Source organism: Ailuropoda melanoleuca, chromosome 10 (genome assembly GCF_002007445.2).
Source record: "Ailuropoda melanoleuca isolate Jingjing chromosome 10, ASM200744v2, whole genome shotgun sequence".
Lineage (NCBI taxonomy): Eukaryota > Metazoa > Chordata > Mammalia > Carnivora > Ursidae > Ailuropoda > Ailuropoda melanoleuca.
The window spans coordinates 8,149,437-8,172,774 of NC_048227.1; the positions used below are offsets into that span (position 1 = coordinate 8,149,437).

The 23,338-nt window shown below is 62.3% G+C and overlaps 1 protein-coding gene across 9 annotated transcripts; it reads right to left on the minus strand.

Moving 5' to 3' along the window:
* On the minus strand, positions 1–22,834 carry RASA4B (RAS p21 protein activator 4B). Of its 9 annotated transcripts, none has more exons than XM_034669963.1 (21): positions 22,644–22,833; positions 17,901–17,957; positions 16,233–16,346; positions 15,646–15,707; positions 14,386–14,515; positions 12,398–12,479; positions 11,724–11,855; positions 11,400–11,491; positions 10,019–10,136; positions 9,619–9,769; positions 9,274–9,338; positions 8,872–8,939; positions 8,406–8,598; positions 8,054–8,191; positions 7,344–7,488; positions 6,918–7,084; positions 5,224–5,361; positions 4,082–4,217; positions 2,590–2,710; positions 783–847; positions 1–648 (listed from the first exon to the last, which is right to left on the minus strand). In XM_034669963.1, the coding sequence occupies exons 1-21, from the start codon at positions 22,706–22,708 to the stop codon at positions 527–529; spliced, it is 2,361 nt and encodes a 786-aa protein (XP_034525854.1). In that variant the 5' UTR covers positions 22,709–22,833; the 3' UTR covers positions 1–526. The 9 variants fall into 9 exon arrangements, 8 of the variants coding, with proteins under 8 accessions (XP_034525854.1, XP_034525855.1, XP_034525853.1 ...); XM_034669964.1 differs by having other exon boundaries at positions 5,224–5,277; positions 8,827–8,939; XM_034669962.1 differs by having other exon boundaries at positions 8,827–8,939; positions 22,644–22,832.
* Between the last annotated feature and the right edge of the window lie 504 nt (positions 22,835–23,338).

Below are 23,338 nucleotides of genomic sequence, written 5' to 3' on the forward strand. Positions count from 1 at the left end.
TCACAGCAGGTTTATTGTCAGCGACAGAGCACCGGCGAAGCTCTCCCAGGGGCCCCGCCAGTGGCCACAGGGGAGCAGGTGGCGTGGTGGCCAGGAGCCCAGGGATGCTGAGGTCAAGGCCTGGTCTCCTGGGCTCCCTGGTGCTCCTCCTGGGTGTTCCCTCCCACCTCTCTGGGTCCAGGGAGCATCAGTCCTCCCGGGCCCAGGCCATCCCATGGGTGGTTTCTGGCTAGGTCTGCCCTGGGCAGGAGAGAGGGTCCCTGGCAAGTCTGGGCTAGTGCCAGCGATGGTGCAGGGGCCTCGGGGAGCAGCCAGGCTTCACAGAAGAGCAGGAGCGCGCCAAGTCCCCTAGAGACCCGGCGGGCAACGACGGGCCTTCTGCACCCCCGGTCCCCCAACTCACCCAGCCCACAAGAGCCCTAAGCCCTGCTCCCCAGTGAGCGGGAGTGAACTGAAGAGCCGAAAGCACACCGGGGGTCTCCAAGCACCTGGCAGGGGGCTCGGTGAGGGCGCGGGGGGGCAGGCCTCACGTCTGCAGAGCCAGCAGGCGGTTGGGCTCCGAGGGCGGTGAGTTGGCTGGGCTGGATCTGTGGGCCTCCTGGAGGTCCCGCAGTACCCGGAGCAGCTGGGCCAGTGCGTCCTCAGCGGCTGGAGGCAGATGCAGGGTGAGGGCAGAGCAGCCAGAGCCAGAGGGCCCCCGGGCAGTGGGGCCCCGCCCGCACCACCCCAGGATGGAGCTCAGGCCACTGCCGGAGTCCAGAGGGGAGAGGGGAGGGACCTACCTTCCCCTGGGCCCGTGGGCACAGAGCCTGCCTCTGTGCCTGCACTCAGCTCCCGGTGCTTCTCCCTATAGGGGAGGGGAGAACAGAGTGAGAGCTCGTGCTGCCCCTGCCAGGAAGGCTGGGTGACCCTGTGCAGGCCTCCTGGAAGTGGGGGGCTGACCCTTTCATCTATGGGGAAGAAACAGGGGCCCAGGTTGTGGTTGTCTGGTCACCTGCCACCTTCCCTCTTCCAGCCTCCTCTGGTCTCCCCCACCTCTGCCACGGTGGGCACTTTGGAAACCAAGCTCGTACCACGTCACTCCTGTTTCAGAGGTCCCTGGGGAAAAGGACCAATTGGGGCCTAGAAGTCCCCAGTATGAACTGGCCGTGGAATGAGTTTCCTTCTTATGGGAGTAAGAGACAGTATCAATTCCTAACCAGGGTTCCCCAGAGATCCCTGGGGCCTCTCAGGTACAATCCTGGGAGCTTACACGGAGGGAGAGCGAGCAGCCACATGGACCCCGGGCTTGAAATTCCTTACTTAGGAATTCCACTGGCTTGGTCCTTTGGATGGTCTCCCTGACCTCTTTCGGGAGAGCTGTGTCCCTCTGCTAAGATCTAATGGGCTCCTCTTCCTCAGATGCCTTCATGGGCCTGTGGGGTTGGACCGGTCCCTTACCCCCCTGCTCATTTGCTAATTCAACACTGACTGCAAGAGAAGACATCTGTGTTGTCCCCAGCCACCAAGTGTCCAGTAATTGGTTGCAGCAGCCACGGGAAGTGGGTACAGCAGGGACTAAGGACGGGCCACCGTGTCAGGGATCAGAGGTGCTGGTGGGCCAGAAGGTCCGGGGTGCTCAATGGCAAGGAGGTGAGGTGGAATGAGAGGGGGGTGGCCGAGTGGTTCCGGAGGTGGGGAAGCTCTCAAGGCAGGCGCTATGGTCAGGCCCATGGGCACGGGTCCTGTGCCAGGACCAACCTAAACCCAAGGTGGCTTGGGTTCAAATCTTTGCTCTGCTGCTTCCTGGCTTAAATGGGGGACAACTGTGGGTCCCGGAAACAGAGCAGACAGGGTGGTGGATCCATCCTGTAGATGGAAGACAAAGTCACCCAGCCAGGGGGCCAGACTAGGGGTGGAGAGGGAGCCAGTGACAGGGCCACACCATCAGGAAGGATGTGGAGGCAGAGGGACCTGGAAGCTACTGGAGACTCTGGCTGACAGGGGAGCGAGCCATTCTCGTCTGACCCCGTGAGCTTTGAAGGGCTTTGAGGAAGAGATTACACCCTGGAAAAGTTGATGAGGAACAAGGACAACAGCCACTAGCCCTCCAGGGCCCAGGGACAGGGGTGGGGGACAGAAATCTGCCCCCCACCCCAGCAGGCTCAGGGAAGCACAGGGTTGCCTGGAGCTGTCCCCACGCCGGACTCCACCTCCAGAGGTTATGAGTCAGTGGGGCAGGGCGCAGGCATTCTGGTTTTCTCGGAGCGGGGGCCAGGGCCGAGAACCAGGGCATTAAGGAACTCAAGAGAGCTGGCTGAGGACAATCCCTGCGCTCCGAGGGCACCACGGGAAGGCCGGACAGGTTGGGAGGCTGAGTCAGCCTGGGGCAGGGCACGGCCGTGACAATGACCTGGGACTTCTGCAGCCCTTGGGCCTTCATCCTCACATGAGCCAGCCTCATGCCAGAGACCCACGTGCCCCTACCCAGGTGTGGCTGCCACAGGCAGGAAGGGGCCAGGCCCAATCTGCAGTGGGAGACCAGCCACACGGCCCCAGCTCTGGCCCCCACCCGCCATACTCCCCCCGGAGCCGTACAGGCCTCCGCACCTCAGTGCGGCCTCCACGCCCAGCAGGTGCTGGTAGATTAGCTGGGCCTCCAGGTCGTGATCCAGAGGGTCATTCCACTCCTGGAGGGTCACCCGTGACCGGGTCTTGTCGCAGCCCAGATCTGGGGGCACAGAGAGGGCAGGGTTGCGGGCAGGTCCTGTGAGAGCTTATGTCCAACTTCGTGGCAGTGCAGGTGGGGACACCGAGGCCTGGAGAGGGACAGGAATGGGCTCAGGGGCCCAGGAGGGCAGTAGCTCATCTCTGTCGGGTGCAGCTCCTGAGTTCAGAGATTCACGACTGGAGAGCACGGGAGCCGTACAGGAGACAAGTCAGGGCTCTGGACAGCTTTCTGGATGGCTGCCCTTCTGGAAGGAAGGAGGGAGTGGCCTGGGACCGTAAGATCATGGGGACGGAAGCTGAGGGCTTTGCACCTGCAGTAAACTGGCCCTGCCACTTGCCGGCCTTATGACCTTGGCAGAGGCATCGGCCCCCATTAAGCCTCGGTTTTCTCCTGCACAGAATGGGCTACCAGACCCTGCCTCCTAGCGCCCTAGGGAAACCCCTCACCAATAACAAGGTCAGGCCACGAGGGTCAAAGCCAGCGGCTGCAGGTCAGGCAACCAACCAGTGACAGCATTGTAATGAGCTGCCCCTGCCTCCTCCCAGACCCAGGGCTGGGCTGGAGCAGGTGGGGCAGCTTCCAGGGGCTCCCCGTGCCAGGCTCCAGGGGTGGAGGCTGGGCCCGGCCTGGAGGCTGGAGGCTCCAAGTGCAGAGTCTCTTCTGAGACCGGGGAGCAAGAATTCTGTAAAGCGATGGAGGTAAGAGAAGGAAGATCTTAACAGTTCCAGAACTGAGCTCTCTGAGAGAGTAGCCAGCTAGCCACATAAGGCCGCTTAAATTTAAAATAGTTAAAATTACATAAAATTAAAATAAACTTAAAACTCAGTTCCTGGGCCATACTGGCCATGGTTTAAGTCTAACCACATGCGTTCATGACAAGCACATGCACAGTACTGGGTACCGCTGCCACCATCACGGAAAGTTCTAGCAGCAGCTCGTCTCGGCCATCCCTCTGGTGCCCAGGGTCCCCCACCCGCGGCTCCAGTGCAGCTTAGGGGTCCCCCGTGCCCTCGGCACTAGCAGTTCCTACAGCGTGTTCCTCGGAGCACTGGTTCACAAGAAAGGGTCCCTGTCACGTGGGTGAGGGAGTGCTGCGTTACACAGCGTTCGAGACGGCACCCAACTCGTTTCCACGCCTCCTCAGGGCCTTCAACGAACCCACATGTGGGACCCACACCACGCGGCATTTCCCAAACTCCCCTGTCACGGAACCCTCCCTGCCCGGAGGACCTGCAGGGACCGGCCCGCTGCCCGTTTGTTCCCGCAGGTGCACAGGCGGCCCCCAGCCAGGCCAGCAAGCCAGGGCCCGAAGGCGCCGTGCCCCGGCCAGGGTGGACAGATGCCATGTTGGGGCCCAGCCTCCACTCCCACCTGACTTGTCCTTCTGGTGGCAGCAGCTCCACTTGTCCCCACGGAAGATGCCAGGGTGATAGGAGCCCAGCAGGCCGGGGTTGCTGATGCTCACTTTCCGGAGCGCAGACAGCCACTGGTTTAGCTCGTTCACACACTGCGGGGGTGGGGGGTGTCGGCGGTCACCCCCTCCAGGAAGCCCACCCTCCCTTCCTAGAGCTCCCAGGCACATGGCCTGATGAGCAGAGCACGGGCTGGGTGTCAGCTGCCACTGGCTCCTCGGCCCTCCCCGGGCAGCGTACAACCCGCCGATTCTCTGGGGTGGCCACCGTTTTCCCTTGAGGCTTTGGACAATCCCTCCCGGGGACAAGCCAAACCCCCTCTGACTTCACCTTCCTCTCTGTGTCCTGCCCCTGGACATTCCCTCCTTCACGATGCCCCTGCCCAGAGGTCACCTGTCAGAGGCCTTCCCGCCCACCCTTCAGAGAGCAGCATCCCCCCGCTGAACGCTACTCTGTCCCCTCCTTCTCTCAGTCTCCTTTGTGCGCTTCAAGGCACTGCCACCATCTGACATTTTAAATACCGATTTAGCGGTCGGTCTGCCTCCCTGGGAGACAAGCTCCGCGAGGGCAGGGCTCGGTTTCGCCTGCTGCTGTACCCCCACCAGCGAGAACCGCCCCCGGAGCCTTGCAGGCTCCACAAATACTTCTCAGGCGAATGGAAGAGTTAGTACATAAAGATAGATGAAAATCTGAGAGCAGGCACCCAGAGCCACACGCCTGCATAGACACGGATGATCACGTGTTGACGCACAGCACAACACATGGGCACCAACACAGACACTCAGAAACCCAGTTTCCCGCAAACACGTACGTGTGAAAGCTCCGAATCACGGGAACGCACCCGTCCTTACACTGGACCACGCACAGACCTACACTGGGTGCCTGGGCAGGCCCAGGGAAAGCCACAGGCACAGGCCCGCAGAGCCCAGGACACGGACACGGACACGGACACACACACACTGCACTCACATCAGATCTCACACCCTGCTGGGCCTGATGCAGCCGACAATGGGGTAGGAGACTCACTGGGGCCTCCTTCTAGCCCCCCACCCCCACCCCCGCAGGCAGCTATTCCCACAGCGGCCTCCACACGGCCCCCACCTTGCACTGCAGGTACACGGTCTGGGGCTTGCCCGCGTCGTCCTCGTAGATGACCTGCATGACGTGAGAGCTGCCGAAGCTCTTCTCCGCCACCTTCTCTGCTGCCCGGATGTTGGCTAGCTTGATGAGGGCACTTTTCTGGAGTGGGCGGGCCGGGGAGACTCAGGATCTGAGCCGGGGCCACTCTGTGTCCTAGTGCTGGGCCTCAGGCTCCCCCTCTGCAGTCCCCGGGGGTTAGCATAGCACTCCCTACTGTGAGTGACCCCAGCCAGAGCGCAGACAGATGGTGACCAAGTGCCCGGCCTTTTGAGGGTTCGCAGCGGTCCTGGGAGATCTGAGCTTTGGAAAGGTGTCTGGACGCCCAGCGTTCCCCAGGCCTGGAAGGTAGCACCTGCCGGACGCAGCCCTGGGCCTTTCCCCTTATGAATAATTCCCCCACTTGCCTTTCCCTCCCCCGCCTCCTGGCCCCTCCCCACTCCTGCCATCATCCAATATGGTTAAGATACAAACAGGACAGGGAGAAGCTGCGCGCCTGATGGATGCACGTCCCTGAGGGGCCCCCAACCTACTAAGCAGAACCTGGGCTAGCAGCCCCCAGCCCCTGGGGTCTCCCATCAGAACTCGTCAGGGCCCTTATCACCCAGGTTACCAGTCCCCGTGGCCCTCAGGAGAGCACCCACACCCCCCCATCCCGGCATCCAAGCCCACCAGCCCTGCTAGCCTCTGTGACGAGAAGGGCAGTGCCACCTCTTGGGAGGAGTGGAAGAACCTGGAGGGGAGTCCCGGGGCACACATCTGGGGGTGGGGCTTCCCAAAGGACAGAGGATGTGTTGCCCGTTCTGGGGTACACCTGCTGAAGAGGAGGCAGGAGGAGGCAGAAGGGAGGGCACTGCACAGAGCGTTGCACGGGTGTGCCCACAGAAGAGCAGAACTCAATGCCAAGGAAGGGAAAGGGGCCCAGAGTGGCATAAGGGAAGGCCCCGCCAGTCTGTGCTGAGGGGTCTCAGTGGCTGGGCAGCTGCTCGGAGTGGAAGAAGCTGGAAAGTGAGAGGCCCAGGCTGAGGGGTCACCCAGGGAGCTCCATCACCCCTTTGGTTCCCTCATCAGCTGCTCAGGGTTGGGTCAGGTATCCCCAGCAGACCGTCCCCAGAGCCTGGCTGGTGTGGGGTCAGGTCAGCTCAGCTAGGGGTCAGCAGATCCATCCAAGACGTGTGTGCTCCGCCCTTCCTGGGAGAAGAGCACGGACGGGAGGCCAGCCCAGGGCCTTCGGTAAAACCACTGGCTAAGATCCTGCCCTGTGCCGGCCCGGGCTCTGCACCCTCAGTGCGGTCACCTCCTCTACCCTCAACGACTTGGGAAGTACGGACCATTATCCCCAGTGGGTACGCCAAGGCAGGAAACCAGGACTCCTCCCAGCTCCCCTCTCACTCCTTCCTCTCCCAGAAACAGCCCTCAGCCCTGCACCCCACTCATGCACCAAGAGGCGAAAGCTGACACTGCATCCGCTGCCTGTCCCTTGCCCCCTGGGCAGAGAAGCTCCTTCCCCACGGGTCTTAAGAAATCCTCTGGCTGATACCAGAAGCCTGGGCCCGCCTGGCTTTCTTCTCTGATCCCAGCGGGCCCTGCGATGGACTCCGAGGCAGGCACCCAGATGGCCTCCAGGGTCCCCACTTGCCTGCTTCCTTCTTACCCACCTTAGAGTTGGGCGTTTTGGCGAAGCTCAGGGCCTCGGTGGTGAGGGAAAAGTGGAGTTTCTTGAAGGAGGACATGAGGGGGCCCTTGCCCTTGGTCCTGTGGATGAAGAGCGGCCCCTCTTTCACCAGTGGCACCTGCAAGCTCAGCGCCCGCTGCAGGTCCAGCTCTGCCGGGCCAGGGACGGAGGGCAAAATGTGAGTAGTCCAGGGACTAAGTGGGGGCTGGGGCAGAACCCTGAGGGGAAGGGCAGCTGTGGGACAGGGGGCGGGGTAAACGTGATCCAGAGGCTGTGAGTGCAACCAAAGGGACCTGGAGGCTGTGGGCGGGGCCGTAGAGGCGCCGCCGGTGTGGGCAGGGCTACGGGGCAGGGGCGGAGCAAACCCGGACCTGAGAGGTTAACATGGGGCCCCACGGGGAGTGCTCACCCTCCTTCTCTTCGATGTCCACCAGCTTGGTGATGAAGTCCTTCAGCTGAGCCACGCCCTGGCGCACGGTGGGCTGCAGCGGCTCCATCCAAGCCTCCTTGGCTCTGGAAGCCGGCGTGTCCATGTTGCCCACATTCTGGACCGCCTGTAGGGGACAGCAGCAAGGGCCAGGCTCTGTTGGGTCAAGGGCCCTCCACTGCAACCTCCCCGGCCCCGCCACCAGATAGATGCTACTCCCACTGTAGAAACGGAGGCAGGATCGGCACAAGCGCTGCTCATGGGCCCATTCCATCCCCACTGGCCTTAGGGGCCGAACCGATCACGGAGCTCGAGGCCTTTCGGGACGTGATAGTTGAGGCTACTTGAGGCCAACCTACTGGCCTTCCCCGGCAAGTTTAATAGGACACTGCTTCCCTGGGTACGCCGGGCCCTGCCTGGTGCCAGGCAGCTAGGTGCCGCCTGGGAATAAGTAGTTCTGGGGATTAAAAGGCCCGCATCCACACGCACAGACTATTTGGCCTGGGATAATCTCTCTCCCCCGAAGGGGCCTGTTTCCTTGTCCCTGAGCTCGGGGGACCACGAGAAAGCTTTGTCAACTGCGAAGTGCTGTGCCACCGGCGTTCCAGGAGCCGATCGGGGACACACTGCCGTGCAGGCAAGGGCCCCATGGGCACCCGTCTGGACATCCCGCCGCACCCCCGGGCCCGCACCTTGGCCAGCAGGAGCAGGGTGCGGCTGGTGCGCGCGTCCGCGTGCCGCTCCCGCAGGTGGAAGAGCTTGGGCGCCATGATGGCGGGAGAGAAGAAGCGCAGGCACAGGAAGCTGGTGACGGCGATGAACGGCACATTCTGGGGGGCGCGGGAGAGGACGGCTGGACTGCCCGAGGCCTAGACGCCTGGCCACCCGCGGGCCTTTGGTGCTGACCCTGCCTCTCCCTCTCCCCACGGCCCTGCCTGTGGCTCTAAATCCCCTCACCACCGCCGCCGCACCCGAGGACGCCAGGGCTCCCCCACTCCCCACCGCTTTCCTCCCTCCGCCCGGCCCCACCGGCAGGGGGCGCACCTCGTGCTGGGCGCTGGGGAAGCGCTCCCGCACGCGCCGGAAAAGCTGCCGAAAGGTAGCGCGGACCACGGCGGGGCATGCGCGAACGGAGCGACTGAGAGAGCTCAGCAGCGCCCCCAGGTGGGAGCGCAGCGTCTGCGCGCTCTGCTCCAGCACTTCGGCCTCGGTCTGTGGGCGGTGCAGCCCGGAGCACCTGAGTGGATCCCGCAGAGAGGATGGAGGTCAGCGCCCCTGCACAGGACTGGCACAGAGGTTCCTCGAGACAGGAGCAATAAGGCGTCAGCAGGGACAGGGAGACAGGCAACGCACAGGTGGGAAGAGCGACGAGATGTTGACTCAGGCATCAAGAGCCAAACATACACTTGCAAAAAGGGCCTGGCACCCCCAACCCCCCCCACCCCGAGATCACCCCCGGCCTCACCCTACATCCTTGACCTCCACTTTGCTGGGGTCCAGCTCCACGTACTTCTTTTCCTCAAACACCCTGTCAATGATGGGGCCCAGGACGCCGTGCAGATACCGCATACCAGCCACCTGGGGGCCGTGGGGAGTGGCATTGGTCCTGCCTCTGGCCTCCAGCTGCCGGCCATCTCCCTGCAGCTGGCCTCCCAGCGTCCCACCCCCACCCCGTGCACCATCCGCCTGCTGTGTGCACTCAGGATACAGCCAGGCATACAAACAGGACAGCGTGACACTGCACGAATGAACGAGTGAATGGATGCATGGGTGGACGGACGACATTCTTAGCCTTAAAGGGCCCAGGCTCCCAAGAGAAGATTGGAGCTTAAGCTCCCACACTCTCTCTTGGCCCTTCTGAACCTCTGTCTCCTGATCTAGGAAACAAAGACCATATACCACTCAACCTCACCTTCAGAAAAGACTCCATGGACTTTGAAGCCAGAGAGTTGCTCCGGAACAGGGTGTTAGCCTCACCTACAAGTGGAGGTTCTAGTGGGTAGGGGGCTGGGGAAGGACAGAGGACCATGGGGCTGGGGGCTCTAAGCTGGCCCCTCTGTAAAGAACTTCCTTGCCACCTCCCAGCGCACTGCCTCACCTATGCCTTTTACTCTTTCCTTTGCCTCCTAACCAGACCCAGCAACTTCCTACAGGAAGGCTTCCCAGATTTCTCCCGTCTCAGCATCTCTGGAGTCCTTGGCTCCTGGCTCCCTGATCCACCACACCCTCAGACAGGCCGCCCCTTCCCAGGCCTCACTGGTACGACCCAGCTCCAGCTGGAAGAGCAGGTCCAGAAAGTCTTTGGCCAGTCCCTGCCCCAGGAAGAGCTTGAGCAGGTTGGTGGCCACATCCTGGCGGCACTCGGTGCTCGTTGTCTCCTCAATAAGTGGTATCAGCTGCCCTGGGCCCTGTGGGAGGCATTAAGGAGAGAAAGGGTTGGAGGACCCACAGGGGAACCCAAACCCTTCACTCTGAGGACTTCAGAGGACCACGGGGAAGGGGAGGTGTTTTCCCAAGGGATGGCAAGGGGCCCTGGGTACCGGCTAGTTCCTTACCATCCTGAGAACCAAGAGCTTTGCTCTTCAGAGCAGGCGTAGGACAGGGAGGACAGGCCTACTGTCCCTGGACCCTCCCACCTTCCCCCGGGGCCCCCTCACCTGGGTGCCCAGCTTCACCTCACGGCACAGCAGCTGCACCAGGGGCTGGTAGCAGCCGGAGGGCAATACCGTCTCGTCCCGCAGCCGCACCTCCAGCTGCAAGGAGCCCAGGCTGCCCCTGGAACGGGCAGCCTGTGACCTCTCCACCAGGGACCCAGGCCACCTGGGCCGGGCCCCTTCCCCACTGCCTCCACATTCCCTACTCAGTGCCAGTCTCTCAGCTCCCGCCCTCCACCTTGCTTCCCTGCACCGCCCCCCCGCCTTCTTTCCCCGAGCTGCTTTCTTTCCCTGCGCAGAAAGCCCTTGCCACCCAAGCATCTTCACAGCCTGGCTCCCTGTGCCCTCCAGACTCCTGGACTCTGAGCCTGACCCAGCCGGGAGTCTGTAAACTGTCAGAGAACAGCCCCTTTGCATATACGCTTTACACTGGAAGCAAATCCCCAAGTGTCATCACAACGTGCCAGGGGCAACTGAGGCTTGAGCGGGTTAGGCACCTTGCCACAACAGCTCTCACTGCCAAGCTCCCCTACCCAGAGCCCTCCTGGTGGGGGTGCAAGGCTTAACCATCTGAGGCCCGCCCTTTCCGGAAGCACAGTGCAGGTCACTGAGTGATGCTGCTGCACACGGCCCCATCCTCATCCTCGTCCACAGAAGCCCTCCACGTGGCCCTTGGCTGGTTCTCTGGAAATGCCTTGCTGCTGGACACAGCCATCTGCCCTGCCCCCGCCCTGTCAATGGTGGGGATGGGGGGTCTGGGGCTTTCTGCAGAGAGACGGAGCTGAACCATCCAAGGTGGGGGGGCACTGCTGATCCTCCACTTCCAGGCTGAGTGGTGGGCAAGAAGGCCAGAGGGCTTCCCTGTTAAGGTTGCCAGATTTACCAACATAAAAATATAAGACGCCCCGTTAAGCGTATCTTTAGTATAAGTCTGTCTCCAACACTGTATGGACGTACTTACACTGAAAAATGATTCATTATCTGAAATTCAGCTTTAAGCGGACATCCTATATTTTATCTGGCAACCTGCTTCTGGAAAATCTGGGGGAGAGTCAGAGCTCTGGGGACTGGAACTCTGGTCTAAGGTCTGCTGAGAAACCCTTAAAGGGAAAAAGTCTGATGGCCTGTTCCAGAATCTGCCAGAAGGTAGAAAGCAGGAGACCTGTACTGCCTCGGAGCTCAGAGGACAAGACTGAGTCCAAGGCTGTGAGAAGGGCCAGTCGGCAGGACCAGCCAGGATAACAGAGTCTGGCCTGATGGGCAAGGGTCTGCCTGCCCTGTGTAGCCTGCCTGCCCACCCTGCCTGCTGGAGCCAACTGTCAGCCCCCAGCCACCCCTTGGGGCCCGAAGCCCACCAGCCCCACTGCCAAGCCCAGGCACTCACTCTCCTCGCCGAATCTTGGACTGGTCGGGCTGTAGCCGGAACCAGCCCTCCTCCTGCTGGGCCGCCCACAGACTCTGGACATTGAACACCACCTGGGGGCAAAGCAGAGGCAGGGCCCCACGCTGGGGCTGGGACCCTCAGCTCTCTTCCTTGCCAACTACTCTTCCTTTTGGGGGAGTCCCTTCTGGGGGTCCCTGAGCACCAGTGGCTGGTGGGAGTGCCCCTTTGGGGCAGCTGGTGGGGGGAGGGAATGGAGGGGGTGCCGGCATGGAGGCCAGGCTCTGAGGTGGTGGCAGGTGCAGCCAGAAGGAGCAGAGCACTCACTTTGCCCAAGAAGTCATTCCGGCTGACAAGGTCCCAGTCCCAGGCTTCCACACACAGCGCCTCTGCGGTCCCTTCTTCCAGCTCAAACTCAAACGTCTCATTCCAGCGTGGGTAGCATGATTTCTTCACGATCTGCCCGGAACGGAGTGAGGACGGGCGGGGCTGACCCCAAGGGGCCCCCCAAGCAAGGCCCAGCCAAGGGCACAGCCACCCCAAACACCCCACTTGGGATCCCTGTAGGGGCCTTGCAACAGCAGAGGTATAAACTTCCTGTCCAGACCCCTATTCATTTCTCAAGAGGGGAATCAGAGGCCCAGAGTGGGTAAGGTACTTGTCCAAGGCCACACAGCAAAAGGGTAGCAGACTGCACTGGGAAACCAGGACTCCACCCCCTCCCCACCCTAGGGCTGAGCCCACCACCCCGGCTGTTTCCTGGAGGAAAGCAGTGGGGGGAGCTGTCGGACTGTGCACATGAACCCCACACGGGCTGTCTTGGCCCAGGTGGCCGGGAGGGAAAGGCAGCTAGGGCTGTACGGGGTTGGTGCCAGAAGTGCTGGGACCTGCTATGCACCGGGGTCACCCCGCTTTTCTAAACCTCTTCTGCGAGACCACAGTCCCAGCCAGACCTCCCAGCTGATGAGGGCCTGTCCGGCCCCCGCCCCCAGCCCCCTCACCGAGGTCTCCTGCGTCCGGCCATTGTAGCGCACTCGGACAAAGGGGTCAGACGCACCATTCCGGTCCTTGGGGGCAAGGTCCCTGGGGGAAAGCAGAGCACCCACTTCTCCTACCCCCTCCCCAGACTGTCACCCCACCGCTGCGGTGTAACCACACCGGGCTGGGCTCATCCATGCCCTGGCAAGCCAGGTGACTGTGGGCGGTGCCTCTCCCTTTTCTGGACAACGTTCACCCCATAGGCCTCCACGTGGCACCTACACCAGGCTAGGGACTCCCCGCGGTGGAAGCCATGGCTCCTCTGACCGGACAGCTGCAGACCGGCTGCAAGCTCGTCCTCTGCTCTGGGGCTTAGGGGAGGCAAGTGCATTATGGAACACCCTGGGCTGCGTCCCCTGCCCTGCCCCCGGTCCCCAGCACAGCCCTGAGCTGGGGCCGCCCCTCTGAGCCTCGGTTACCCCATCAGTAGAATGGAGAAGATAACTCCTACAGTAGAGGTCACGGGCTTCTGGAAGGCCTGCCCCACAGTGTTCCCCTACTTGGGGCGTAGATCTCGGTGAGCAGCCCCGATGGGCCATCCTGCCGGTCCTTTGCAAGGCCCAAATCCGATTACAGCACCCCCAGTTTAGAGCCCTTGTGAAACAGCAGCAAAGCCCACCCCTCTTCCATTTCCTGTAAATACTATTTTCCGCTCTTTTCCATATTTTCAGTTTAAAGCCTCTCATGCCCACTTTTCTTTCCTCCTCAGAGCTAAGAGAATTCCAGAACGTGGCCTTGAGAATCTGCCCAGAAAGATGAGGAGAAACGTTCTTTCTGCACAGACAGCTTCTTGCGCCTCCCTGAATGCCATCGGGGTCTGAGCGGGGGCGGCGATGGGGGCCGAGACCCCCCACTCCACACAGAGTTCTGGACAGACCGCTCCTCCCGCCCAGGCAGCTGCTAAGCGGAGGCCAGGCTGGCCCAGCCACTGCGCCCCCGGGAGTCTCGACAGCGCGTGTGCGTGCGTGTGCACACACGTGTGAGCCGGTGTGAGCACACGCATGAGCGTGTGTGCCTGTGCGAGTGTGCACGCACGCTGGCCACAGACAGCCTGGAGCCGGGCAGGGCTGAGGGAGGAGGAAGCGGGTGGGCAGGGGGACGGCAGGTGGGGCTGACCGAGCGTGAGGGTGAGCGGGCCTCTGCCCCTGTCCACACGTCTTCCCTCCACCTGAGCCTCGTCCACGCTCCGACCCCAGCACAGAGAACCCAGCCAGTGGAGCCACAGTCCCCACCTGCGGGAGAGACAGCCTTCTCCCGGGGGCAGCCACCCACCCCCCTCTTCCACAGGCGCTGCCCAGGCCCTGCCTTCCCGGCCCAGAGGCAGCCAAGGACCCTGTGGAGGCGGCCCAGGGCCAGAAGGGAAGGCACTCCTCATGGGGCGTGTGTGACTCACACTCAGGCCCAGACGGGAGGGGAGCCTGCAGCTAAAAATACCCGGGGCGGGCGGGGGGGTGGCTGTCACAGGTGACTCAGGCCCACCTTTCAGCCCAAGTCACTGTCCCTCCTGGAGGGAACCCCACCCTGCCCGTCTGGAGCTTTTCAGCAACTCCTTCCACCCCACTGAGGACAACTCCACCCCTGCAACACACACACACACAGGGCCAAGTTCATACAGCAGTTAAACCCAGGGGAGGCCCAGACTTGGCATGGGGGCTGCCTGCTCAGAGTTCGGGGTTCCCTCTCGCCTGCTACTCCCACTGCTCAATGATGCCCAAAGCCCCAGCTTTAGAACATCACCCCGTCCCCTGAGACATAGCCTTCTGGGCCGGGTCACCCAAGAAACAACCTTCAGGTCAGGGAAACTCCCCGGTCTGCCCGCACAGGCCTTGGTGGGAGGAGGTGCAGGGCCAGGACGTGGAGCTGGGTGGGGGACAGCAGGCAGGCAGTCACGGCGGGTGTCTCTGGTTGCAGGGGGGCCCAGTGCCCTGCTCCCCAGACCCTCCCGTCTCACCTGGCCTCCAGCACAGAGCAGCGCAGCCGGCGGCCCCGCGGCCGCGCCACCACCTCCAGGCGCAGGTGGATCTCGCCCTGCACCTCCTCGTCAGGGTCGACCTCCGTCAGGTGGGCCCAGCCGCTGAAACCTGCGGGACCGGCGGCTCAGCAGGGGCCTGGCCCTCTCCCTCGGCCCGCCACAGTACCCCTCCACCATCCCCTCGGAGTCCTCTCAAGCTCCAGGGGGAAGGGGCCGTCGTCCCCAGGGACAGATGGGGACACAGGCTCAGAAGCTGAACAACGGCAGTTGGAAGAGGCTTGATGCGAATCCAAATCCGGCAACCCCTGTGTCCTTATTGTCGTGCCCCGCTGACCCTAACTCATGACAGGACCACCCTCTCTGGCCTCAGTTTCTCCATCTTAAAACAGTTTCTCCATCTTGTCTGGGGCTGCTGGAGGAGGGGCTGAGCCCAGATGGGGGAGCAACAGGGGACCAGCATCACTTGGGCCGCTGGACCCTGAGGGGCTGGCGGGGGCAGCGGGCAGGGGAGGCTTCTGGCCTGGCTGAGGCCGAGAGGCTCCATGAGTCAGCAAAGTCTCCCCCCCAACCCCGCATGCCCGCCCAGGCCTCACAGACAGGAGCAGGTGTGTGGCGGGAAGGCCCGGGAGGAGTCACAGGGGCTCAGACAAGCGGAACCTGAACCGTGCGAAAGCTCCCGCTCTGAACCGTCACTGGCAGAGAGGGACCCAGCCCAGAGAAGGCACCACCTGCCCCAGGGCACGCGGTGAGGCTGCGGCAGGGCTAACCCCTCAAAACTGTCAGCAGCTCAGCCATCACCCAAGTGCCCTAGCTCAGCCACAGGCTGGCCCCTCAGGCTTAGGACAGAGTGGCACTGGGGCCCAGGCTAAGGGGGCCCCAAGGGTACAGAGCTAGCCCGATTGGGAGAAGGGGTCTCCACATCTCAGCAATGGAGCATACAGAGGCCTCAGGCCTCGGATCCCACCACTGGCAGCCCCTCTCTGCCCTAGGGGGACACAGTCCCAGGAGGGGACAGAATAGGGCACAGGGCACAGAGGTCAGGGTGCAGGAGACGGCCAGAGGCCCTTCTAAGGAGGGCGGACATGGCTTTCCCTGAGCATGCGCCGTGAAGGAGCCTAGAGGAAGCGTCTCTGAATCGGGGGAAAGCCAGGGATGGGGTAGACCAGTGGGGGGAGAAAGGAAGGGGCCCAGGGGAGGGGAAGCAAGAGCAGGCCACGGGCTCCCTCCCAGGGATCTTACCCTTAGGGTGAGCAGCCAGGGTATCCCTGGTAAGGCAGACCTTCCCGATAACGTCGTCCCGGCTGGAGGATGGAGAGGGAGCCAGAGGTGGGCAGGGCTCCGCAGGGAGCCCAGGACCCCCCTCTGGCCCAGTTCAGGGGCCCTGTGGGAAGCAGGGAGGCTGACGTTCCAGTCATTTGCAGGAGCCGATCGGAGTGGGACCCATGACCCTCCTGTGGGCCCGGCATTCTGGACACTCCCACGACCATGGGCTAGGTTTTTGCACGTGGACAGACACATGAGCCCACATATATGCCAAGTTTGTTCTGGGTTCCCTGGCTCGCATGCCCCTACGCACAGCCCAGCATACCGGCGCCTTTATTCCGGCACGTGCATAGGGATGACGTGGTGTGAGCAGTGTGAACACCCCCCGCCCCCACAGACACCTGCTTGCTCAAACCTTGAACCCTTCCAGACCCTCCCGGGGATCCCCCTCCCCCCAGGCCGTAAAGAGGATGCAAAGCGACCAGCAGTCCCAGAAGTAACATGGGCCGCGAGAGGCAGATGGCAGGGTCTGGGCGCCATCTGAAGAGTGGGGGCCCACCCACCTGAGGGCATCCTCATCCATGACGTAGAAGGCCACCGCGTGGAAGGTGGGCGGCAGGTGCACCTGATACTCCTCGCCCCAGAATGGGCACAGCGTCTTCCACACAGTAGCTGTCCTACAGGAAAGGACCCTCAGCACGTGTCTGGGCCACCCCCAGGCCCCTGGCCCACCCACGGGCCATGACAAGACAGGGCCACGGGACTTCGGTTCACCTTTCCCCACATCCCCTTCCACTCCCGAGAATGAGTGCTGTGCTGTTTGGTGACTTTCCTTGTCCTACACCCCACTGCCCACCATCAGTCATTCCCTCCTTGACCTTCCCCTCTGCCCTGGGTGGGTCATAGGGCTGCAGCTAGCAGGCCATTTTCCATTTGGGGAAACTGAGACCACAGATGGCCATAGCTGGCCTCAGGTCACATGACAGGATGGTGGCAGAGCCAGAACCAGAGGGCTGGCCTCCCAGCCTCCCCCTGGCTCCTGGTGCTGAACAGACTCGCTGAGGGTCGAAACAGGGGGATGGCCAAGTGGACTCTGGAGCCGGACGGTCCTCCTGAAGGGCCGGGGAGCCCCGATCCAGAGCCCAACCCAGAGAGGTTTTATGTGGCCAGACCCTCCGGGGCAGAGCCTTCCGCTCTTGGCAATCAACAGGGACTGTTGGGGGGTGGGGAGCCGAAACCCCCAAGGACCCAGGTGAAGGCTCAAATGATCATCTTCACCCCAACCACTTCTCAGACAGGTCACTTGAACACTGGTGCCTCGGTTTCCCTGTCTGTCACAGAGACAATCAGAGCCATCCTGCCCATCCCCCTCGTGGTATCATGGTTTGGACGAAATGTGGAAGAAGACTTGGGGTCCTATTTGAAGTGGGGAAGAACCACGAGTCTGGCAGCCTCGGATGGCTGTCAGCAATGGGCACGTTCGTGGGCAGAACAGCGGGGCAGCTCTGGCCATGAAGTCCAAGGTCAAGGCCAGAGAGACGGAGGGGGTGGGACCTCAAAGACCGGAATCATGGAGTCCATGGACAAAAGCGAATCCAAGGAAGTGGCCCTTCTGGGTACAGGCTGGGGCCCCCTTTTTGCGGCATGCCTTTCTGGGGCATGACCACTGTGGGAGTCTCTCAGGGAGCGGGGAACCCCAAGGAGAGCCAGGATGGGGGGGATGCTCAGGCTTCAGGGTCAGCCAGATTTGGGTTCCAGTCTGACTTTGCCACCTCCTAGGTATGTGACCCTGGGCAAGTCAGTCTCTCTGAGTCCCCAGTTTCCTCATTTGAAAATGCAATTTAATAATATCACATCTAGCTCGTTGCATGTTTTAAAGGGGCTGCAAAAGGTTTAGCACAGGGCCCAGGGGACTGTACTCCATAAATGAGCTGCTGTTACTAATCGCCATCCTCTGTCCCTTCTGAGGGCCGTGAAGATCACAGAAAGGAACAGGGTGGGCGAGAGACTCTTGGATCGAATGGCTGGGTGGGCATTAAAGTCCGTAATCAGCACGAGGAGTTAGAGGTCGATTTTCTCACCTCCCAGCAGGTGTGTCGGGCAGGGGGCGGGGCCAGGGGATCAGATGCTCGGAGCCCTCCCCCTCCCGGGCTGTGAGTGGGACAGGCAGGGGTGGGGGGGGTGCAGCCCGGTCACCCACCCCTAGCTGGGGCTGGAGGAAGGGGCCGTACCGGATGATGGGCTCGTTGTCCACCTTCACGATGCAGTAGGGGTCACTGCTGCCGCTGCTGCAAGAAACAAGGCCAGGCAGGGGCTGCGCGACGGGGACGGGGGGGGAGTGCTGGGGAAGGGGAGAAAGGGCCTTTGGCCGGCCCTCCTGCTCTGGGAAAAGATCCTCCTTCCTGCCACCCCTTCTTTCCGCCCCACCCTGCTCTGCCCCGGGGAGGGAGACACAACAGTCATAGCAGGGAACTCCCCCAGGCCAGCTCCAGAAACCCCGATCCTCAACACCCAAGCCCTTGCTCCTGCTGCTGCTCCCGCCTGGACGGCGCTGCCCACCTCCCAGCCTCAGCCCAGCCCCTCAGAGCCCGCTCCCCCTCCATCCCCGAGGCCGGGTGTAAGGTCTCCCCTTTGGGGCCACTGTCTCTGTACTCTCCATCTTTCCCTCCATCCCAAGACTGCTAGTGATGTGCTGTCCTCAGCTGCCACCCCCACATGACTACCTGAGGGAGGAGGCCACTTCTGTGACCCCAGGGCCTAGGACAGGGCTCGGCACAAGACGGGGGGCCCAGGGATGTTTGCTGGATGAATGAATGAACAAATGTAAAGTCGCCCCCGAGCTCTCGGCCATCTGAGAAAGAAGGAAGGGGAAGACGAGGCTGGGACTGTTCAGGTGCCCTGTTCTCGGTTGGTAGGGGATTCCTGCGGGAGGTGGGGGGGAGCCCCAGCCAGGCCTAGGGCTGGTCCCAGGCAAGAAAGGGGGTGAGGACTGTCTCCGGGAGTGCCAGGCCCAGTGTCCATAAAAAGGAAGTGATTTGCATGTTGGAGGTTGGGGAATTCCAGGCCCTGCTTCCCTTCTCAAAAGGGGTTCTTCCTGCAGAGGAAGCCACGAGACACAAACATCTTCGAAGGTCCTCCCGATGCTGACCGGCAACGTTTGCCAGGACTCAGCTCCCCATGCAGTGCAGTGGGGCGCGCAATGACCGCTCGCAGGGTGGCTGCCCGGGGTCCCCCACCTGATGGGAGGGCCAGCCCATGGCAGGTGTTTAGTAAATGTTGGCATGGTCTTAGACTCTTTGCTCTTCTGCCTGTCACCCCTTCCCCTATCACTTAGGAGCCCGCTCCTCCAGAGGGCCCCTTGGGAATGGCTTGCATCCCACCACCCCAAAGTCAGGGGACTCCGGGCCTCCAGCAGTCAGGCCTCTGTACACCCCCAGAGCTGGGCTGGGTGGCAGGGCCCAGCAGCTGCACACGTATTTGCACAAGGAACTGGGAAGGAGGAAGATGTGCATGTGGGCTGAGACCTGGGGTGGGGGAGGGGAGCAGGGCAGGCCCCCTCTACCCTGCCTCTGCCTCCTGGCCCGGCACCCTTGGCAGCCCTATGAGCCCAGCTCTGCCCACTGTGTAGCTCTCACTCAATGAATGAATCTTTGAATGAACCGTGAGGTTTGGGGCTTGTGTTACAGGCCAGATCACAGGGGTGGGCAAAGGCCTGGAGGGAGGAATGGACCTGGGTGTGCAGGGGCAGCGAGGAGCTGGGTGACTGGATCAGAGAGGGGCAAAGGGGACACTGTCAGGAGCGGACTGAGGCCAGAGGCCCGACCATGATCCCTGGCCAGCTGTCGGGACCTGTGCCCCTGCCCAGTGCCCTCTGCCCTGTGAGGCCCCCAGACTGGTCCCCTGCCCCACTTCCTCTCCCCCAAGTCACTTGCGGAAGCCAGCCTGGCTACTTGCGAGGCCTCTATATTTAGCCCCTTGGCAGTTTCCAGGCTGTGGAAGGGGAAGGATCAGGGCAAACCCTGAAATAGTCCCAGGCTCGTCCCCAGGGCCACTGGGCGTGGGAGCCAGTCAGTCACCGGTCATTATGAGACTTAGCTCCTGTCTGGCTGACCCAGGCACGCAAGGATGGGAGACGGTGGATGAAAACAGAAACAGGTGGGCTCTGAAAGCGGTCGGTGACAGGGAGAAGAGCTGTGCTCTGTGCTCCTAAGAGAACTAAAAGCCCATAAGTGGAAATGGTAGCTGTGATGATGTCTCCCTTCTTACAACGGTCTCAGTCAAGATGGGTCACTATGAAAGATGGTGAGCTCCCCGTCCTCAGAAGTGTGCAAGTCCCGGCTGGAAGGGATGCCGCTCAGGAGACCAGCTGATGAGGCACAGTGAGGCAGGCTCACCACCATCCCTGCCTCCCGCACTCAGTGAGGACCTCCTGGGATCTCCAACCCCTGCTGTCCCTGAGCCAAATGATTTGCACGGCATTTGGAAGGCTCAGTCCCCACCAAGCCCCACAGCAAGCCTGCAAACTCGGCCCAGCTAGGATTCTTAGCCTGTCAGCAGCAGAAAGAGTGGGTTTGAATCCCGATTTCTCTATGTAAATACTATGTGGCCTTGGTAAGTGACTTGCACACCCTGCGCCTCGGTTTCCCCTTCCACAAACTGAGCGTATCTACCTTATAGAATACAAGGATTAAATGGAAGGGTCCTCCACAGCCCTTATTCTTCTCTACCATGGACCAGGAACCCCCCAGGGCCCCTGGAATGCCAAGACGAAGGAGTCACGGGGCCTACCCCTCTTGGTCGCACAGCACGGGCAGCCCAAGAAGCAGAAACTGCCACCAAGGGCATCCTCCTGACTCCAGCTGACCCCAACTGGTGGAGGACACAAGCCCGGGGGCACATGAACCAGTGCTGCCGGAGGGCACCAGAGAAAGCCCTGGAACTGAGCGGAAGTTTGAGAGGCGTCCTGAAGGATGAACGGGAGTTTTCTGGATGACTCTGAAGGGGAGGGTATGAAGGCAGAAGCCCCAAAAAGCATGCAAAAGCAGGGCTGCAAAGAACCCAAATGTAAGGGGCTGGGGGGTGGAGACAGCTGGAATTAAGAGCCAGGTAACAGGTCAGAGGGCTTCAGGAGGTGAGGGGAGGTGAGGGGGGGGGTAGGGCAAGGAAAGAGATCCCAGAGGCAGAACCAACAGGACTTAGTGGCCACTCCCCCGGGAATGGAGCCCCAGGGTCCCTGGGCTGCGCAGAGGCAGGGCTGGTTCCAGAACCTGGCCCCTTGGCTCCCAGGTAGACCCAGTCCGCAGCTTCACCACCCGGGCCTGGGGAAAGCCTAGAGCCAGGCACTAGGGCCTGCGGGGATGGGGAGGGAGGCGACAGACGGAGGGGCTGCTCCTCCCAGCAGCCACCAGCCAGAGGAGGCCAAGCTGACCTAGTTATCGGTGCCAGCCTGGGGGGTGCTTAGAGGCTGGGCCTGGAGGCTGAGACCCTCCTCAGAGCTCATCCGCCTGCTCTCCCCCAAGACCACATTCCCAGCGTCCGTCCCACCTACCCCCGAGCACAGAAACCCACCTGGAGATGCCGCCCAGCCCCCTCCCTCACCCATTGCCATAGCAACTGCTGCACCCGGCCTTGCCAGGCCCAGGGGGCCTTGAACTAGAACTGCTCAAGGCACTGAGTGAGCAGGGAAACTCACAGGGGCCACAGTCCGTGCGAGAGAGACGCCCTCGCCCTGGCCTCGTGCACCCCTCCCCATTCGCCACCTCTTGGCATCTAGGAGCTGGCTGAGGAGGCTGGGGAGGGCAGGGGAGGGAGGGGGGCACTCCAGACAGAGGACTTTGGACCTTTTGCAGCCTCTGGGCTCCCCTTCCTCCACACCCTACTCCAAGCAGCCAGCATACCTCGAGCCTTGTGCTTAAGGGATTTTTTTTTTTTAAGATTTCATTTTTAAGCAATCTCTACACCCAACCTGGGCTCGAACTCACAACCCCAAGATCTAGAGGCCCATACTTTACCGACTGAGCCAGCCAACACTCCTGTGCTTAAGGGATTTTGACTTCCAGTTTACAGAATGGGTAAGTGAGGCTTCTGAGCAAAGATGCTGCCCAAGGCTGAACACAAGGGAGCCAGGGATGGGATGGGGCAGCTCAGCTCTGGGAATACGGAGAAAGGGGCTGGGACAAGGGGCTCCTGAAACCTCCTCAAATCTGGCCAGGGACCAGGGAAAGCCCTAGATGTCAGCGTGTGTTAGGAGCTCTGGACCCAAGACCTTGCTCTACCATCTGGAGCCAGCAGTTTCAGGTCTCCGAGCCTCGGTTTCCTTATCTGTAAAATGGAATGATGAGAACTGCCTTGCTGAGTACTTGTGGGGAGGTAAAGCCACCGCCTGGCTCAGATCAAGCCCAAGGCAGGAGCAACAGCTGCTCCCCAGACGCCCCATTTTTGCACGGTCCCGGCTTCTTGACCTACAGGTTCACCCTTCACGCCAGCGCGCAGCTGGAAGCCCCGGGACAGCCCCGGCCCCAGGGCGTGTTTCAGGTGCACCCTTTTGGGTACTCAAGGTTCCGGAACTGCAGAGGAAGACCCCTCGTTTCCAGACGGGCACCCCCACCCCCTCCGGCCACACCCCCGCAGTACAGGAGACATCTCCCTGCGAGGTGCCCCCCACGCTCAGCCCCTATCCTATTAAAGCCCCTTCCCCTCTTGAGCCGCCGTTCGCTCCCTCCCTGCTAACTCAGGCCCCTTACAGAAACCCGTCCCCTCCCCAGTCCACGGCCCTTCCCTGTCCCCCCCGCCCGGTGCTCGCAACAAATCTTACTGTCCCCATTCCCCTTCCAGTTCCCCACCGCGGCCACGCTCGCCACACCCTCGCCGCTGCTCCACTTGTGGGCGGGCCGCGTGGACCCCAAAAAGGTCAGGCTTAAGGGGCAGCGCCCCTCCCCCAGAAAGTTGGGGCCCCCACCCCCGGCAGCGCTCACATGTCCTTGGCGGGCAGGTTCTTCCCCTCCACGATGCGGATGGACAGCGAGCTGCGCTTGGCCATCGCGGGTCCACGACACGGGGTCCGGGCCCGGGGGAGCCGGACGCCAGGATCGGGTGCAGCTGGCCGGCGGGCGGGCGCTGGACTGGGCGCAGCGGGGGGCGGGCCGCGCGGGGAGCTGGAGGTAAACGCGGGGGCGGGGGAATCGCTTCCACTTCATTCACCCCCCGCCCCCGCCCCACGTGCGGGGGCCATTGCGCCCGGGCGGGCCAATCGGCGGCCGGGGGTCCCCGTGGTGGGCGGGGCCGGCCCGGGTCGCGGCGCTCATTGGCCGCCTGGGGGTAGGGGAGGGGCCTGCGCCAAGTGCTGTCGCCCTGCTGGCTCGCCGCGGGCTAGCGGTCGCGGCGGGGCGAGGGCGCGACGGTCGGCGCCCGGGTGGCCTGTGCCACCGGTACGTGTGGGCGGCGGGCGTGGTCCCAGTGCCAGTCCCCAGGCGCACGGGGGCTATGGGCCCTAGCGTGTGCTCAGAGGCGTGGGCAAGCGCGGGGACACGCGGGCAGGGGACGTGCACGGAGGACCATCCTGCCCCCCCCCCAGCTTGACTCCCACCAGCTTGACTCGTGGGATGCCCTGCGTAGGTGTAAGATGAATGAATGAACAATAGGACGGACTTAGCAAACAATATGTCTGTGT

What these genes read in the sequence shown, in the direction of transcription:
- RASA4B (XM_034669962.1), bottom strand. Translation starts at nt 22,708, where the DNA reads ATGGCCAAGCGCAGCTCGCTGTCCATCCGCATCGTGGAGGGGAAGAAC. An exon ending in TGCTCTGTGCTGGAGGCCAG is followed by an intron (nt 12,480 to 14,385) that starts GTGAGACGGGAG and finishes GCTTTCCCCCAG; the next exon opens with GGACCTTGCCCCCAAGGACC. An exon ending in CCATGGAGTCTTTTCTGAAG is followed by an intron (nt 8,940 to 9,273) that starts GTGAGGTTGAGT and finishes CACGGCCCCCAG; the next exon opens with GTGGCTGGTATGCGGTATCT.